Source organism: Ranitomeya variabilis, chromosome 4 (assembly GCF_051348905.1).
Source record: "Ranitomeya variabilis isolate aRanVar5 chromosome 4, aRanVar5.hap1, whole genome shotgun sequence".
Lineage (NCBI taxonomy): Eukaryota > Metazoa > Chordata > Amphibia > Anura > Dendrobatidae > Ranitomeya > Ranitomeya variabilis.
The window spans coordinates 266,089,636-266,107,479 of record NC_135235.1 but is presented as its reverse complement, the minus strand read 5'-3'; the positions used below and the strand labels follow the sequence as shown (position 1 = coordinate 266,107,479).

Below are 17,844 nucleotides of genomic sequence, written 5' to 3'. Positions count from 1 at the left end.
GTACAATGACTGATAACACCTTTATATACAGTAGATAACACAGGATCCACCATTCACAATAGGTGATGTCGCAGCTCACCTCCTCCTCCTGTACAATGACTGATAACACCTCTATATACAGTAGATAACACAGGATCCACCATTCACAATAGGTGATGTTACAGCTCTCCTCCTCCTCCTGTACAATGACTGATAACACCTTTATATACAGTAGATAACACAGGATCCACCATTCACAATAGGTGATGTCGCAGCTCACCTCCTCCTCCTGTACAATGACTGATAACACCTCTATATACAGTAGATAACACAGGATCCACCATTCACAATAGGTGATGTCACAGCTCACCTCCTCCTCCTGTACAATGACTGATAACACCTCTATATACAGTAGATCACACAGGATCCACCATTCACAGTAGATGATGTCACAGCTCACCTGCTCCTCCTGTACAATGACTGATAACACCTCTATATACAGTAGATAACACAGGATCCACCATTCACAATAGGTGATGTCACAGCTCACCTCCTCCTCCTGTACAATGACTGATAACACCTCTATATACAGTAGATAACACAGGATCCACCATTCACAATAGGTGATGTCACAGCTCACCTCCTCCTCCTCCTGTACAATGACTGATAACACCTTTATATACAGTAGAAAACACAGGATCCACCATTCACAATAGGTGATGTCACAGCTCACCTCCTCCTCCTGTACAATGACTGATAACACCTTTATATACAGTAGATAACACAGGATCCACCATTCACAATAGGTGATGTCACAGCTCACCTCTTCCTCCTGTACAATGACTGATAACACCTCTATATACAGTAGATAACACAGGATCCACCATTCACAATAGGTGATGTCACAGCTCACCTCCTCCTCCTGTACAATGACTGATAACATCTCTATATACAGTAGATAACACAGGATCCACCATTCACAGTAGGTGACGTCACAGCTCACCTCCTCCTCCTGTACAATGACTGATAACACCTCTATATACAGTAGATAACACAGGATCCACCATTCACAATAGGTGATGTCACAGCTCACCTCCTCCTCCTCCTGTACAATGACTGATAACACCTTTATATACAGTAGATAATACAGGATCCACCATTCACAATAGGTGATGTCACAGCTCACCTCCTCCTCCTCCTGTACAATGACTGATAACACCTCTATATACAGTAGATAACACAGGATCCACCATTCACAATAGGTGATGTCACAGCTCACCTCCTCCTCCTGTACAATGACTGATAACACCTTTATATACAGTAGATAACACAGGATCCACCATTCACAGTAGGTGATGTCACAGCTCACCTCCTCCTCCTCCTGTACAATGACTCCTAACATATAGGAAATACAATAAGAAGGTCTATAGTCAAAAAATTAGAACAGATTAGAGAAAAATATATCACTATCTACTTCCAAATAGGGATGAAAAAGGAAGATAAAAAATGAATCACAAAATGAGAAAGTGTAGCTGATACTTATTTTGGTATTAAAAGAAATGTATAAAAACTTAATCAAAATGTATACTCATTTTGCATGTTACATTTAAATATTTTAAGGGACTGCTGTTTGTTACTTGAAGAAATGAATTTTATATACTGTATTTTTTTTTGTCAGGTGACAACACAGAAGAGAAGGAACAGCAGCTGATATTTTCTGTAGTTGTCAGGAAAACCACTGAAAAATTAATAGAATTCATTGTCAAAATGGAACAGGAGTCTGAAAGAGTAAATGTCCAGCTGAGAGAATGGCAGAAGAGCAGGGAGGAAACGAGTGAAGACTTCATTGCATCACGACAGGCGATGGTGCGTATCCCGCGCTTTCCTCCGATCACGTCTATTCTATGAGGTCCCAACGTTTGCTCTGTTGCAACCAAAGAAGGGAACAAAGAGTGAAGGGTGATGGCATGCACCATAAGAGCAAAGATTAGATACAGCAGAGTGGATCATATAACATTATTTTTGACTGAGAATTGCTACATAAAAGGCATCTGAACCTTGATTGTAATAAGTTACGTCAGGTGTCTGTGAGTGAGGAAATGTGATGCCGTAACTAAATGAATATTCGTCAAGTGTCCCAGATACCAGACAAGAGGGACTTCAGGGTATTGCTGGTGGTTACCATGAGGAATGACCATGACCAACACTGTGGATGTCTTCTGCCCTGATCTATGAATGAGATTGTGTCTCTGTGAAGGAAGTGCTGCTGAAGTGCTTGCTAGCTATAAGAGCAAAGTTGCTATTTACCAGTTTGAGCCTTTTGCTCCTGTTAAAGCCTGATACGTTGCAATTTTCAAGCTTGTTGTCTCCTAGTGGGTAAAGCCCACTTGAATTGTTGCTTGTGTCCATCAGCATTGCCTTTGTTATCCTTGAGTTGGGACACCAGTCTCTCCATCGAGGGCTTCTGTATCCAATCTACTAGTAGAAGCCTCCACACACACCATTCCTGGGACCAGGGTTATGTGACGCAATATGTCCATCAATTATCTTGCACAACTTCCAAGGGCACATAGTACCTAGGCTACGTTCCTGGACGTCAAAGCCCTGCGAAAGCCTAATTTGAAGTATATGGTCTTCACCTTTCAGATGGTCTTTTACAGGTCATGGTCCAGTTCATTAATGAGTTTGAAGATCACATCATGAAAAGATTAACAGGCGTGGACTCCGCTTATTCCAGACTCCAATATGTGAGAAAACAGAGTAAGCTACAAGGACTTATGGCCAAGGTAAGAAACAAGTGATTGGGCCTGAGCTGCAGTACCCTCCACGGACACGAGTGGTGCTGTGTTTGCCAAAAAAAGCCATGTTTTTTACCTCATAGGCTTTTAATATTAAAACTTACCTGTATTCACTATTTTTAAGACCTCTTCTTGCTGCCATGAAAGAAAACATCCATATCATGTACACATCACGTTCTATTAGCACCTTTACACAACTTCCCAACCCATAATGACCAGACACTTTTTATCCATTTTGCGCCCTTAACTTTTTTATTATTATTATTATTATTATTATTATTATTATTATTAGTTGGACTACTAAAATAATTTTTGCACTGTTTTTCTTTGTGATAAATACTGTCTCATGTTGGAATGATTTTATAGAATGTGTGAATAAATTTTAAGCCAAAATATGTGTTTCTTAATTTTTGTACAATTTACTCATAATCAAAAAATTAAGAAGCATTTTTTTAATTTTCATATTATCATTTTAATTTTTTTTTAAGTTGTAAGTTAAAATTAAATTATTAGAAATGGTTACCTGTTATTGACTCATCATAGGTAAAGTCTTAGGAGAACAAGGTGGCTGTGGCGTATTCTTTTTTTGCTTGTTTTTTTATGTATACATTATTTTAGATTTTTTTTCTTATGTTTGACTTTTTTGTAACATAATATCTCCCTCTAGATGTCATGAAAAAAATCAGGGGAACATTCATTATATTATTTTCATTTTTTCCACTGAAAGTGGGGCATCCATAGAAGCCACCAGGAGAAATCATTACTAACTGACACTAGACACTGACAGTCCGAGTGCTAGCACCTGGTAGACACAGGCAAGTGCCAGAGCCCTCTGTGCCCAAATGTCAACTTGTGACACCCATTGTAAATGTACAGAGGATGTGACACTGGATGTATGAAGCAGCTCAGGATCTAAGCCTGCTCCATACGACATTGATACCGGCTGCGTAATACAGCTAGCACCGGAGACTAACTATTATATACAGAGCCAGCTCCGATTGCAACAGTTTAATCTCTTAGATGCTGCTGTAAATCCTAAAAGCACCATTTATGCTGTTGAAAATGGAAGTGATTGTGGGGTGTTGATCGTATCTGATTCGAATCCCGTAGGGAAACCAATAAAAAAAAAAAATATCTAAAAGTTCATATCATGCCCCTTTATCCAGAACATAATAAAATTTAAAAATAAAAAAGTAGACTTGAATGGAGAGATACCAAATAAGTGTGCGAACTAATGAAATATTAATATATTTATTCCGTACAGCGAATGCAAATCGTAAAGAAAAAATTTACAAAAATGGAACGTCAGAATTGCTGTTTTTTGGTCACAGAATAAAAAGAGATTAGAGATTTCCAGGATAAGAAAGGTTCATATATGTCTGATGACTGTAGAAAAAATGTCTGTTCTCTCAAGAATAATGTTTTTTAATTTTTATTTTAGAAATCAATAGTACCCATGAAAAAAAGCAACTTTGTAATTTATCTTAAGAGAGAAATGTGTCTTTCTCCTCCTGGACTGATCATTCATTCTCAATTAATGGGTAAAATCTGTGTTCAGTGAATGCAGGTAGGAGATGACAGTTGGTGCTTTTAAAATTATATGTAAAGGGGGAGGAGCTAGTGGAACACACAGACATTATGCTGCAAGTTCTCACAAACATTCTGCTGCAAGTTCTCACAGACATTCTGCTGGAAGTTCTCACAGACATTCTGCTGGAAGTTCTCACAGACATTCTGCTGCAAGTTCTCACAGACATTCTGCTGCAAGTTCTGACAGACATTCTGCTGCAAGTTCTCACAGACATTCTGCTGCAAGTTCTCACAGACATTCTGCTGAAAGTTCTCACAGACATTCTTCTGCAAGTTCTCACAGACATTCTTCTGCAAGTTCTCACAGACATTCTGCTGCAAGTTCTCACAGACATTCTGCTGCAAGTTCTCACAAACATTCTGCTGCAAGTTCTTACAGACATTCTGCTGCAAGTTCTCACAGACATTCTTCTGCAAGTTCTCACAGACATTTTGCTGCAAGTTCTCACAGACATTCTGCTGCAAGTTCTAACCGACATTCTGCTGCAAGTCCTTACAGACATTCTGCTGCAAGTTCTCACAGAAATTTTGCTGCAAGTTTTCACAGAAATTCTGCTGCAAGTTCTCACAGACATTCTGCTGCAAGTTCTCACAGACATTATGCTGCAAGTTCTCACAGACATTATGCTGCAAGTTCTCACAAACATTCTGCTGCAAGTTCTCACAAACATTCTGCTGCAAGTTCGTACAGACATTCTGCTGCAAGTTCTCACAGACATTCTGCTGCAAGTTCTCACAAACATTCTGCTGCAAGTTCTCACAAACATTCTGCTGCAAGTTCTTACAGACATTCTGCTGAAAGTTCTCACAGACATTCTTCTGCAAGTTCTCACAGACATTCTGCTGCAAGTTGTCCCAGACATTCTGCTGCAAGTTCTCACAAACATTCTGCTGCAAGTTCTCACAGACATTCTGCTGCAAGTTGTCACAGACATTCTGCTGCAAGTTCTCACCGACATTCTGCTGCAAGTCCTTATAGACATTCTGCTGCAAGTTCTCACAGAAATTCTGCTGCAAGTTTTCACAGAAATTCTGCTGCAAGTTCTCACATTTTGCTGCAAGTTCTCACAGACATTCTGCTGCAAGTTCTCACAGACATTCTGCTGCAAGTTCTCACCGACATTCTGCTGCAAGTCCTTATAGACATTCTGCTGCAAGTTCTCACAGAAATTCTGCTGCAAGTTTTCACAGAAATTCTGCTGCAAGTTCTCACATTATGCTGCAAGTTCTCACAGACATTATGCTGCAAGTTCTCACAAACATTCTGCTGCAAGTTCTCACAAACATTCTGCTGCAAGTTCGTACAGACATTCTGCTGCAAGTTCTCACAGACATTCTGCTGCAAGTTCTCACAAACATTCTGCTGCAAGTTCTTACAGACATTCTGCTGAAAGTTCTCACAGACATTCTTCTGCAAGTTCTCACAGACATTCTGCTGCAAGTTGTCCCAGACATTCTGCTGCAAGTTCTCACAAACATTCTGCTGCAAGTTCTCGCAGACATTCTGCTGAAAGTTCTCACAGACATTCTTCTGCAAGTTCTCACAGACATTCTGCTGCAAGTTCTCACAGACATTCTGCTGCAAGTTCTCACCGACATTCTGCTGCAAGTCCTGATAGACATTCTGCTGCAAGTTCTCACATAAATTCTGCTGCAAGTTTTCACAGAAATTCTGCTGCAAGTTCTCACATTTTGCTGCAAGTTCTCACAGACATTCTGCTGCAAGTTCTCACAAACATTCTGCTGCAAGTTCTCACAGACATTCTGCTGCCAAGTTCTCGCAGACATTCTGCTGCAAGTGCTCGCAGACATTCTGCTGCAAGTTCTCGCAGACATTCTGCTGCAAGTTCTCGCAGACATTCTGCTGCAAGTTCTCACAGACATTCTGCTGAAAGTTCTCACAGACATTCTTCTGCAAGTTCTCACAGACATTCTTCTGCAAGTTCTCACAGACATTCTGCTGCAAGTTCTCACAGACATTCTGCTGCAAGTTCTCACAAACATTCTGCTGCAAGTTCTTACAGACATTCTGCTGCAAGTTCTCACAGACATTCTTCTGCAAGTTCTCACAGACATTCTGCTGCAAGTTCTCACAGACATTCTGCTGCAAGTTCTAACCGACATTCTGCTACAAGTCCTTACAGACATTCTGCTGCAATTTCTCACAGACATTCTGCTGCAAGTTCTCACAAACATTCTGCTGCAAGTTCTCACAAACATTCTGCTGCAAGTTCGTACAGACATTCTGCTGCAAGTTCTCACAGACATTCTGCTGCAAGTTCTCACAAACATTCTGTTGCAAGTTCTTACAGACATTCTGCTGCAAGTTCTCACAGAAATTCTGCTGCAAGTTCTCACATTTTGCTGCAAGTTCTCACAGACATTCTGCTGCAAGTTCTCACAAACATTCTGCTGCAAGTGCTCGCAGACATTCTGCTGCAAGTGCTCGCAGACATTCTGCTGCAAGTTCTCGCAGACATTCTGCTGCAAGTTCTCGCAGACATTCTGCTGCAAGTTCTCCCAGACATTCTGCTGCAAGTTCTCGCAGACATTCTGCTGCAAGTTCTCGCAGACATTCTGCTGCAAGTTCTCCCAGACATTCTGCTGCAAATTCTCACAGACATTCTGCTGCAAGTTCTCACAGACATTCTGCTGCAAGTTCTCACAGACATTCTGCTGAAAGTTCTCACAGACATTCTTCTGCAAGTTCTCACAGACATTCTTCTGCAAGTTCTCACAGACATTCTGCTGCAAGTTCTCACAGACATTCTGCTGCAAGTTCTCACAAACATTCTGCTGCAAGTTCTTACAGACATTCTGCTGCAAGTTCTCACAGACATTTTGCTGCAAGTTCTCACAGACATTCTGCTACAAGTTCTAACCGACATTCTGCTGCAAGTCCTTACAGACATTCTGCTGCAAGTTCTCACAGAAATTCTGCTGCAAGTTTTCACAGAAATTCTGCTGCAAGTTCTCACAGACATTCTGCTGCAAGTTCTCAAAGACATTCTGCTGCAAGTTCTCACAAACATTCTGCTGCAAGTTCTTACAGACATTCTGCTGCAAGTTCTCACAGACATTCTGCTGCAAGTTCTCACAAACATTCTGCTGCAAGTTCTCACAGACATTGTGCTGCAAGTTCTCACAGACATTCTGCTGCAAGTTCTCACAGACATTCTGCTGCAAGTTCTCACAGACATTCTGCTGCAAGTTCTCACAGACATTCTGCTGCAAGTTCTCACAGACATTCTGCTGCAAGTTCTCACAAACATTCTGCTGCAAGTTCTCACAAACATTCTGCTGCAAGTTCTTACAGACATTTTGCTGCAAGTTCTCACAGACACTCTGCTGCAAGTTCTCACAAACATTCTGCTGCAAGTTCTTACAGACATTCTGCTGAAAGTTCTCACAGACATTCTTCTGCAAGTTCTCACAGACATTCTGCTGCAAGTTCTCACAGACATTCTGCTGCAAGTTCTCACAAACATTCTGCTGCAAGTTCTTACAGACATTCTGCTGAAAGTTCTCACAGACATTCTTCTGCAAGTTCTCACCGACATTCTGCTGCAAGTCCTTACAGACATTTTGCTGCAAGTTCTCACAGAAATTCTGCTGTAAGTTTTCACAGAAATTCTGCTGCAAGTTCTCACATTCTGCTGCAAGTTCTCACAGACATTCTGCTGCAAGTTCTCACAGACATTCTGCTGCAAGTTCTCACAGACATTCTGCTGCAAGTGCTCGCAGACATTCTGCTGCAAGTTCTCACAGACATTCTGCTGCAAGTGCTCACAGACATTCTGCTGCAAGTTCTTACAGACATTCTGCTGCAAGTTCTCACAGACATTCTGCTGCAAATTCTCGCAGACATTCTGCTGCAAGTTCTCACAGACATTCTGCTGCAAGTTCTCACAGACATTCTGCTGCAAGTTCTCACAGACATTCTGCTGCAAGTTCTCACAGACATTCTGCTGCAAGTTCTCCTGAAATGACAGTTGCAGATCTCCATAGAACTTAACAAGCACCAACTGTCATCTCTTATCGCAGTGATGGGAAAGCCTGTAATCACTGAAGACACATTTTACCGATGAATTGAGAATTTTGGGAAAGAAAGATCAGTCCAGGAGCAAAAAATGCAGATTTCTCTAAAAAAAATATATTAGAAAGTTTCTTATGGTTACGAATACTATTGGTTTCTGAAAAAAAAAATTTAAGTGCCTTATGTGAATGGTTGCTGATATGCAGCATGCCTTAGATTGAGATGATTTTCATCCACGGTTCGTGCTTCAGTCTTATTTATTAGGTACATCGCACTTTTATATCAACCTGCAAGGATCGTACTGGAGTATTACGGGCAGAGAGCAAAGAAATATCGGAGAAATGCTTGTTCCTATGTTAAAGCATCTAATTCAAGTCATGGAAGAAAATAAAACCTGTGCCTTACCCCCAGATACACAGGCCCCGGTGTCAGGTAACAGTCTGCATGACTAATAAAGGTCTAGAATAGTGATGGGGTATACCTAAGGAGAGCTCATCACGATCAGATTGGTGGGGTCCTACACCTGGCCCCCCCAACTGGTGCAGCATACAGAGCAAAACCAGCACAGCTCTATACACCGCATGGTGGCTATTATTGGTACTGCAGCTCAGATCATATTTACTTTCAAAGGAGTTGAACTTGAGAACGGTCGGTGCAAAGTTTGTGGAGTTGAGGTGTACTTCCAGCAACCCCAGGGGCTACTAACAGCTGATCCCCAGGGGTGCCAGTTATCTTACCCCAGTGTCCTGATATTGATGACCTGTCCTAAAAATAGGTCATTTATATCTTATCCTCTTAAAGATGAAAAGGTTTTTATAAGATTCGAAAACAAACAGACTTCTTTTCTTTTTTTGTTAACTAAATGGCACCACTGTAGTGTTCAGGTGAATGTTGCAATACCAGACACAGCCTGATAGCAGTAGTGGCGCTGTTTCTGGGATAAGTCGAACCTTTTTGAGTAATTTCAGTCAGGCACTTTTTTTTCCTAGGACAGTAGTAAATGTAGCAGCCTCATACAAGTGCGTTGCACAAATAGAATGCAGAAAGAACAACACAATGTAGAGCCCAGAGACACTGTGTGAAATAAAGCATAGAACCTTGCAGCTGTTCACACTCACTGGGAATAGAAGCCAATGATTCGGTGTTGTGTGATTTTCTCCAGGGTATTCGTCTCGGAGCACGTTAAAGGCTTCTGCTGCTAATTCAGACAATTTTCAGGTTTCCCCCAGTGCAGCCGAAAAAAGTAAACCTGCAACCAATGTTCCCTGGTGTCACAGCCCAGACATATACCTCCGGCATCAAGGATATATACTCCAGTAAGTGAGCGCGCAACGGACGTCATGAGATTCTATCCATCACATAGCTATCTGTCTTTTCTTTTTTACAGTCTTTTCTTTTTTTCCTGTGTTTTCTCTTTTTCTTGTCTTTTTTTGCCCTGTCATTTTTCCCTGTCTTTTTTTCTGCCTTTTCCCTTTTTTCTGTCTTTTTTCTATCGGTCTTTTTTCCCTCTTTTATTTTTCTACTGTCTTTTTTGTGTCTTTTCTTTTTTTCCTGTCTCCTCTTTTTCCTGTATTTTTTCTTTTCTTCTTGTGTTTTTTTACTGTATTTTCTTTTTTTACTGTATTTTTCCTGTCTTTTTTCCTGTATTTTCCCTTTTTTTTCTTTTTTCTTGTCTTTTCTTTTTTCTACTGCATTTTTTTTTTCATGTCTTTTTTCCAGTCTTTTCTTTTTTTTCCTGTCTTTTCTCTTATTTCCTTTCTTGTCTTTTTTTCCTTTCTTGTCTTTTTTCCTGTTTTTCTTTTTGTCTTTTTTTTCTGTCTTTTTCCCTGTCTTTTTTTGCTGTATTTTCTTTTTTCCTGTCTTTTTTTCCTTCTTTTTCTCTTTCCCTGTATTTTCTTTTTCCTGCCTTTTCTCTTTTTTCTTTTTTTTTTCTGTCTTGTCTTTTTTTTCCAGCCATTTCTTTTTTCTCCTCTTTCCTTTACTATCCTGTCTTTCCTTTCCTGGCTTTTCTTCTTTTTCCTTTCTTTTTTTCCGGTCGTTTTTTTTTTCCGGTCTTTTTCGTCTGTCTTTTTTTTTTTACTATCTATTTTGTTTATTATGTCTCAGGAGGAGTGTTTCATTTCATCTCATCATTTCCTTAGGTTTCTTATGGAGAAGCAAGCAAGTGAACTTATTCATCTAGAACATATTTTGCTGACGGAGGAAATAAGTCGAATCTGGAACTTTTATGAATCGTACAAAATAAATATAAATATATTCTCTCTGAAAACTGAAGAAAAAGGCGCTCAGGTTGTTATGTAATATAATTGTGCAGGTTGATCGTATTTTTATAGTTTTTCATCAGTAGGTTACTAATGGCTTAGGTACAGCAGACTGGCACTGAGTGCTCACTTTGTAATGTACTGCAATACCACGCTACTAGAAGGTTCTTTGCAATGCCCTCTCATTTTTAACCACAAAAACCTCTTTGGCATGCTTGCATCCACCTGATAGGCTAACGTTAGCTCATACAGGTTTTGAGAAATAATACCCACTCAGAGCAACATATTAACAAGGAGAAATGAGAGTTCTTTTGGGTATAATAGAATAAAAGGTAAAATTTTATTGAAAATTCACATTAATATAAATAACAATAATATATGAAAAGGAGACCCAATACAATGATACATGTGCAGAACTAGATAACAGGGCAACCGGAACCCAAATAGCAGCTTGAAGCCCCCTAATGCCTACCACCTATTCAAATGTAAAATGCACGTGCAACAATATGAGGCACAGGTAGGCTGGCATGGCCCAGAGTAGAACCATATATAAACAATTACCCAGACAAAGAAATAGCAATGTGGAAGGTAAGATAATATCAGGTATGGCCAGCCAGCACTTACTACGGGCAGAAGCTGAAGGGATTCCGGGGCCGGGTGTAAAGAAAGCCCCCCGACGCGCGTTTCGCGTCCACAACAGACCGCCCTCTCATTTTTGTGTGGCCTCTGAGTAAAGATCCACATGACAGGACATTGAATCTTCTTTATGACCGTGAAATCCCATACATTGGTCGCATGGATTTCTGTGTGTAATTTCACTGTTCCTACATAGCGACATAGGGGGAAAGCCACAGGGACGGTTCCTCAGGATGCAAAATTGTCAACAATCCTTTTTACATGATTGATTTCTTGATGATGTCAGAGCAGAAACTTCATGGTTCCATTATGATATCATAATGATTTCTTGATGATGTCATGAATAGGGTTGAGCGAAACGGATCGTTCATTTTCAAAAGTTGCCGACTTTTGGCAAAGTCGGGTTTCGTGAAACCCGACCCGACTCCAGCGTGGGATCGGCCACGTGGTTGGCGATCTTGGCGCCAAAGTCGCGTTTTGTATGACGCCTTCCCCGCCATTTTTTCAGCCAATTAAGGAGTGTGGGCAGCGTGATGACATAGGTTCCGGCGGCGTCATAGAGCCATATTACCGTTTGGGCTGCAGTGATTTCCGCAGTCAAACACAACATATGCTTTGCACGGAGGGGAGAGAGAGAGAGAGAGAAGAGAGAGAGAGATTAGGTAAATGTAAAAAACAATCCACATTGACTTGCATTGGGTTTCTTGTTCCGGTCCGGAACCCGACTTTACAGTAGAATCGGCCGATTTCACGCGATCCGACTTTCGAGAAGGTCGGGTTTCACAAAACCCAACTCGATTCTAAAAAAGCAAAAGTCGCTCAACCCTAGTCATGAAGATCCTGTTATGATCTCTTTATGAAGTCATCGTTGTCTTTTTGATTTGATGATTTTATTATCGTGATGTAATATGATGCTTTCATATCATCATGAAGTAATGGCATCTGTAGAATGTCATACTGATGTCTGTCACGATATGGTATGAAATATCATAAGTTAGTTTTCCTGCTAGCATGCGGGGGCTAAACCCCCCTTCTCTCTGGTTCTCTTTCTTTCCCTGTGTTTCTAGCTGTCTGTGTAGAAGAGCTTGCCTTGTGGGGGAGTTTTATTGACGAAAGGTATTTACGACGGGCATAGCTGCAAGAGAAATTTGTGTTAGCAGGAACTGTTAGAGAAACTTCTAGAATGCATGGGATTTCTTTGTTCTGTTTTTGGAAGATATTATGCAAACCGTTTAAGTTACGAACACCAAAATATATCGTCATAATCACACTCGGAGGATCTACGCATCACTCTAAATACGGGCGTCTAACTCCATCTGGTGAAGAAGTAGGGATTTCTCTGTAAATATGTATCCCAGACAGGGCATATTTGATCTCATCGGAATGCCCACGATACTATGAGATGAACGATGGGTATGGTGCGATTATTTTATGTTCTGTAGCGAAGATACGGGCATCAGATATATTTAATGCCCAGTTAGTGAAACCGAAGAGGTAGGAGGAGTTGGAAAACCAAGCCCTTTCTGTGAGGTCACAGACTGTAGGTTTTAAGTGCTGGCAGGCATCCAAGAGAGGAGAGTTGTGAGTTTTTACCTGAAGCGACCAGACTGCGAGTGCCCAATGCACTGGGATAGATGGAAAGCTCCTAGCCTGTTGCCTGCAATGCAATGATCTAAGAACATGTGAGTTATCTTTTCTTCCTTTAATCCTTTTATTTTTATAATTACCTTGTACATATTTGCAATTGTCTCATTTGTAACATCTTTGTAAAATATTTTATAAACACTGCCTAAAATCATTTATGGGGTATCCTATTTAATACTAGTTCGTTCTTCCTGCCCTAAACCGTACCCTGTCTCTGAAGGGAATTACGCTACTGTTTTTTGGGGTTTGCTCCAGACCCGTTCAATTGGAGCTGGTGGCAGCGACCGTGTGCCGGCTTTTGGGGGGTCACTGTAGCGACTGCGGCTTGATAATTATTGTTCCTGCCTGAGCGGGAGTAGTTATCGCATCGCTGCAGTACACCCAATAGCCAGTACATAGCAGGCAGCGTTTCTGGCGACTAATTACCCCAGGTGCAGTACCTAATCTGACCTGACAGAAAGGGGGGCGCCAGAGAGCTGCAAGGTTTAAGTGGAACTGTAAGCGGGATACACAAATCCCTGCAGTTCATGGTATATTGAAGAGCAGTGGGATACCTAAAATAAGCCCCTGCTGTAAACTAAGAGGTCAATAGCCTCGTGTGTGTTTTTTTTTCATCACATTGTGGCAGTGGAGGGATAACTAGGATAAGCCCCCTGCACATGTGATAGCCGTCTGCTGGTCTAAGGTCACCCCCGTCCGTGACAGATTGTGGGCAGCGGCTAAGGGATCCTGACAGTCACGGAGTGAATCGTGACATATTGGTGGCAAGGCGGTGGGATATTAGAGCATTAGTGATTTGGTTTGAGCAATCATTCCTCTCACTAAAAACTTGCAGAAACTTCTTGCGAGAACTCTGCGCAAATAAGTTTGGAGAACGAACTCAGTGTTTATTAGTCTTGAGACAATTGTGTGTACTGGTGATTATCCCCTCCCTTTTTCTTCGTTTTTCTATCCTATCTTTTATTTGGCAACCATGGCAACGAAAGGAGAAGCCTGGTACAACCAGCAGAAGAAAGACACTCTTGCTGGGATATGCACGTATCATGGCCTGAACCCCCAGAGCATGACCAAGACTCAAATGGTCGCTGAACTGGTGCAATGGGAAGCCGCTCTAGACCACTCACAGAGCCCAGAGGCCGCAGATGCCAGCACCAGCGAACGTGGTGCTGCAGCAGAGGTTCAACCACTGAATACGGGCCCTACTGGCAACCAGGGGGGCGCAGACCTCCGCCTGCAGCTGGCTCTGCAACAATGCTCCGCAGATGACCTAGAGAGACGTCTGCAGCTGATCCAGCAATACCAGGAGCGAGCCGAGCGAGAGGCCCAGCGAGAGGCAGAGAGAGCTGAGCGAGAGGCTGAGAGAGCCGAGCGAGAGGCCCAGGCCCAGCGAGCCGAGCGCCAAGCCCAGCGAGAACATGAACTGGAGATGCTCCGGCGGGGGGGGACGCCTTCCACTGCCCAGAGCCGTGAGCCCAGCAGCGCTCAGATACCAAAGCCCCGGCCCGACCACTTTCCTGTTATGGAAAAGGATGGGGACTTGGACACGTTTCTGCGGGCCTTTGAGAAAGCCTGCAGACAGTACCAGCTGCCTACACAAGAATGGGCACGATACCTGACACCAGGGCTGAGAGGAAAAGCTCTGGAGGCGTTTGCTGCCCTCCCTCAAGAACAAGATGGTGACTATGAGGCCATCAAGCAGGCTCTCATAGCTAAGTACCAGCTTACACCCGAGGTGTACCGTAAAAAGTTTCGGACCCTCCTACGTGGCCCACACGACAGTTACAGTGATGTGGTGCATAGACTGGGGACCCACTTTGACCAGTGGACCCAAGGACTGTCAGTGACCACCTTTACACAGCTGCGAGACCTGATGATCAAAGACCAGTTCTTCCGTCTTTGCCCAACTGAAGTGCGACAGTTCGTGATGGACAGAGAACCCAACGATGTGACGAAAGCAGCGCAGATTGCCGATGCCTATGAGGCCAACCGTAGATCGGAAGTGCGGAAGCCAGTCACCACCAGCTGGAGAGGGGGTAAGCCTGCAGCCAACGCCAGTACCCCTGCCAGCCAACACACCAGAGGTCCTGTCCCCGTGGCCAACAGCACCAGACCTACCACCGAACTTCGCCAGTGTTACCACTGCAGGCAGACTGGACACCTCAGTCACCAATGTCTAGCCAAGCAGAAGAACCCCTCATCCCAGGCCCCAGGGCCTAATGCAGCAGTTCTTTTGGTGGGTGGTGTGGTTGGGAGGGTGTGTGACAACGTACAGCCCGTCACTGTGGGAGGTCGTGTTGCTACAGGCCTCAAGGACACCGGGGCTGAACGAACCCTCATCCGACCCGAACTGGCGGCCCCTGAAGAAATCATTCCGGGGAAAACCCTAACTGTCACTGGGATTGGGGGCATCAGCTGTCCCTTACCGATGGCCCGGGTTTTTATTGATTGGGGTGCCGGGAGCGGGGTGAAAGAAGTGGGGCTGTCTGATAATTTGCCCACTGATGTTTTGTTGGGGACTGATTTGGGCAGGTTGTTTGCATACTACGTCCCTGACACCCCTCCCCAATCTGCTAATAAGCGTAACGTTAACCCTGATGATGATGATGATGATGATGGGAAATCGCATGTGTTACCTGACCATGCTTTATCTTGTAATGATGCATCTGTTAACCATTTTTTCCCTAGGATTGATGGGGGAAATGTTGTACCTGTGCCAACTGTATCTGATAATGATGTTTCTGTGAAAGTTGATGTGTCCATAGGTACAGGAGTGCTCAGCCAAGTCCCTCTGCGGAGTGAGACGGCTGAGGAACCCCTAGCAGGGGCAAGTGTCGGTGCTACAAGAAATGGGGAGATACATGGGAACCGTGAGACAGGTGACGCCATGAAATTGACCAGTGCCACCGAGGAAGGTAACTGGCCCATAAGTAGCAATGCTCCTGAGGTAATGGGGGAGGATGGGGAGGTAGAGCCCATAGCAGCATCAGCTGATGGGTCTGTAGAAACCCCCGGGGAGACAGCCTACGTAGCTGCTGTCACCCGCAGTCAGAGTGCCCGGAACGCAGATAACTGTTTGCCTCCCGGACCCTCCTCAGTCATCAGTGTGACTGAACCAGAGGTGGACCCAGTGCAGGTCCCAGAGGGCTCCCGTGGGGAAGGGACCCTGACGTCACTTCTGGCTTCCCCTAGCCAGGAGTTTCAGGCCGCTCTGCACACAGATGCGAGCCTAGAGAGTTTGAGACAACTTGCCGGGACGTCATTCTCTGAAACTGATAAGGAGAAGGTGTTCTGGGAAGGAGGAAGGTTGTACCGGGAGACAGTACCCGGAGAATCACAAAAGGAGTGGTTGAGGGAAAGACAGCTGGTCGTCCCACAGCAATTCCGGGGTGAGTTGTTGCGGATTGCCCATGAGATCCCGCTAGCTGGACACTTGGGGATCAGCAAAACTAAGGCCCGGCTGTCTCAACACTTCTATTGGCCTAAGATGGGGACAGATGTGTCAAACTACTGCCGCTCCTGTGTCACCTGTCAAAGAGTGGGGAAGGCGGGGCCTGCTCTTAAGGCTCCCCTGATCCCTTTGCCAGTGATAGAGGAGCCTTTCCAGAGGATTGCGGTGGACATTGTGGGCCCGCTGGCCGTCTCCAGCAGCTCTGGAAAGCGATTTATTCTTACTGTGGTAGACTATGCTACCCGGTACCCAGAGGCAGTAGCTCTGTCGTCAACTAGGGCAGATAAGGTGGCGGATGCCCTGTTGGCCATCTTTTCACGGGTAGGATTTCCCAGGGAAATGCTTACTGATCGAGGGACCCAATTTATGTCTCACCTAATGGAGGCTCTCTGTAAGAAAATGCAGGTGAAGCACCTGGTATCGAGTGCGTATCACCCACAGACCAATGGCTTGTGTGAATGCTTCAATGGTACCCTCAAACAGATGCTACGCATGCTGGTTGAGACACAAGGGCGCGACTGGGAGCGGTACCTCCCACACCTGCTATTTGCTTACCGAGAGGTTCCGCAGGCCTCGACGGGGTTCTCCCCCTTCGAGCTCCTGTACGGCAGGCGAGTCCGGGGACCCCTTGGGTTGGTAAGAGAATCCTGGGAAGAGGAGCCGAACCCTTCTGAAGTGTCCATAGTGGAGTATGTCCTGCGCTTCCGTGACAAGATGCAGACCTTGACGCAGTTGGTGCATGACAACATGACGCAGGCTCAGGCTGATCAGAAGCACTGGTACGACCAGAACGCCCGGGAGCGGACCTACCATGTGGGTCAAAAGGTGTGGGTGCTGGTTCCTGTACCAACGGATAAGCTTCAGGCAGCCTGGGAGGGCCCATACGTCGTCCACCAACAGCTCAACCCGGTCACCTACGTGGTCACGCTTGACCACACTCGGGGTAGGCGAAAGGCCTTTCACGTCAACATGATGAAGGCTCATCACGAACGTGAACCTTTCGTCCTACCGGTCTGCAGCGCACCCGAAGAAGGGGAGGAAGACGCCCTCCTGGACATGCTGGCCCAAGCCAAGGCCCGTGGGTCCATTGAGGACGTGGAGGTAAGCGCCTTGCTAGATGAACCACAGCGGTTGCAGTTGCAAACCACACTGGAACCCTTCCGGGTCGTGTTCTCCAACCGGCCTGGAAGGACTGAGTTAGCGGTCCACGAGGTGGACACCGGGAATCACGCCCCACTACGGCGAACACCCTATCGAATCTCTGACCAGGTGCAGCAGATTATGCGCCAGGAGATCGATGAGATGTTACAGCTGGGGGTGATTCGACGGTCAAAGAGCGCGTGGGCCTCACCTGTAGTTCTCGTGCCAAAGAAGGACCGGACCACCCGGTTCTGCGTGGACTACAGGGGGCTCAACGCCATTACAGCCTCTGACGTGCACCCAATGCCGCGC

General features: G+C 44.4%; 1 protein-coding gene across 1 annotated transcript in view; it reads left to right on the top strand.

Moving 5' to 3' along the window:
* LOC143767826 (uncharacterized) overlaps positions 1-17,844 on the top strand; it is a 113,044-nt gene that overhangs the window by 51,634 nt on the left and 43,566 nt on the right. Inside the window, exons 22-26 of the mRNA XM_077256347.1 lie at positions 1,658-1,845; positions 2,640-2,765; positions 8,655-8,835; positions 9,566-9,719; positions 10,545-10,692. Of these exons, the coding sequence (XP_077112462.1) occupies positions 1,658-1,845; positions 2,640-2,765; positions 8,655-8,835; positions 9,566-9,719; positions 10,545-10,692 (797 nt within the window). The remainder of the gene's footprint in view (positions 1-1,657; positions 1,846-2,639; positions 2,766-8,654; positions 8,836-9,565; positions 9,720-10,544; positions 10,693-17,844) is intronic.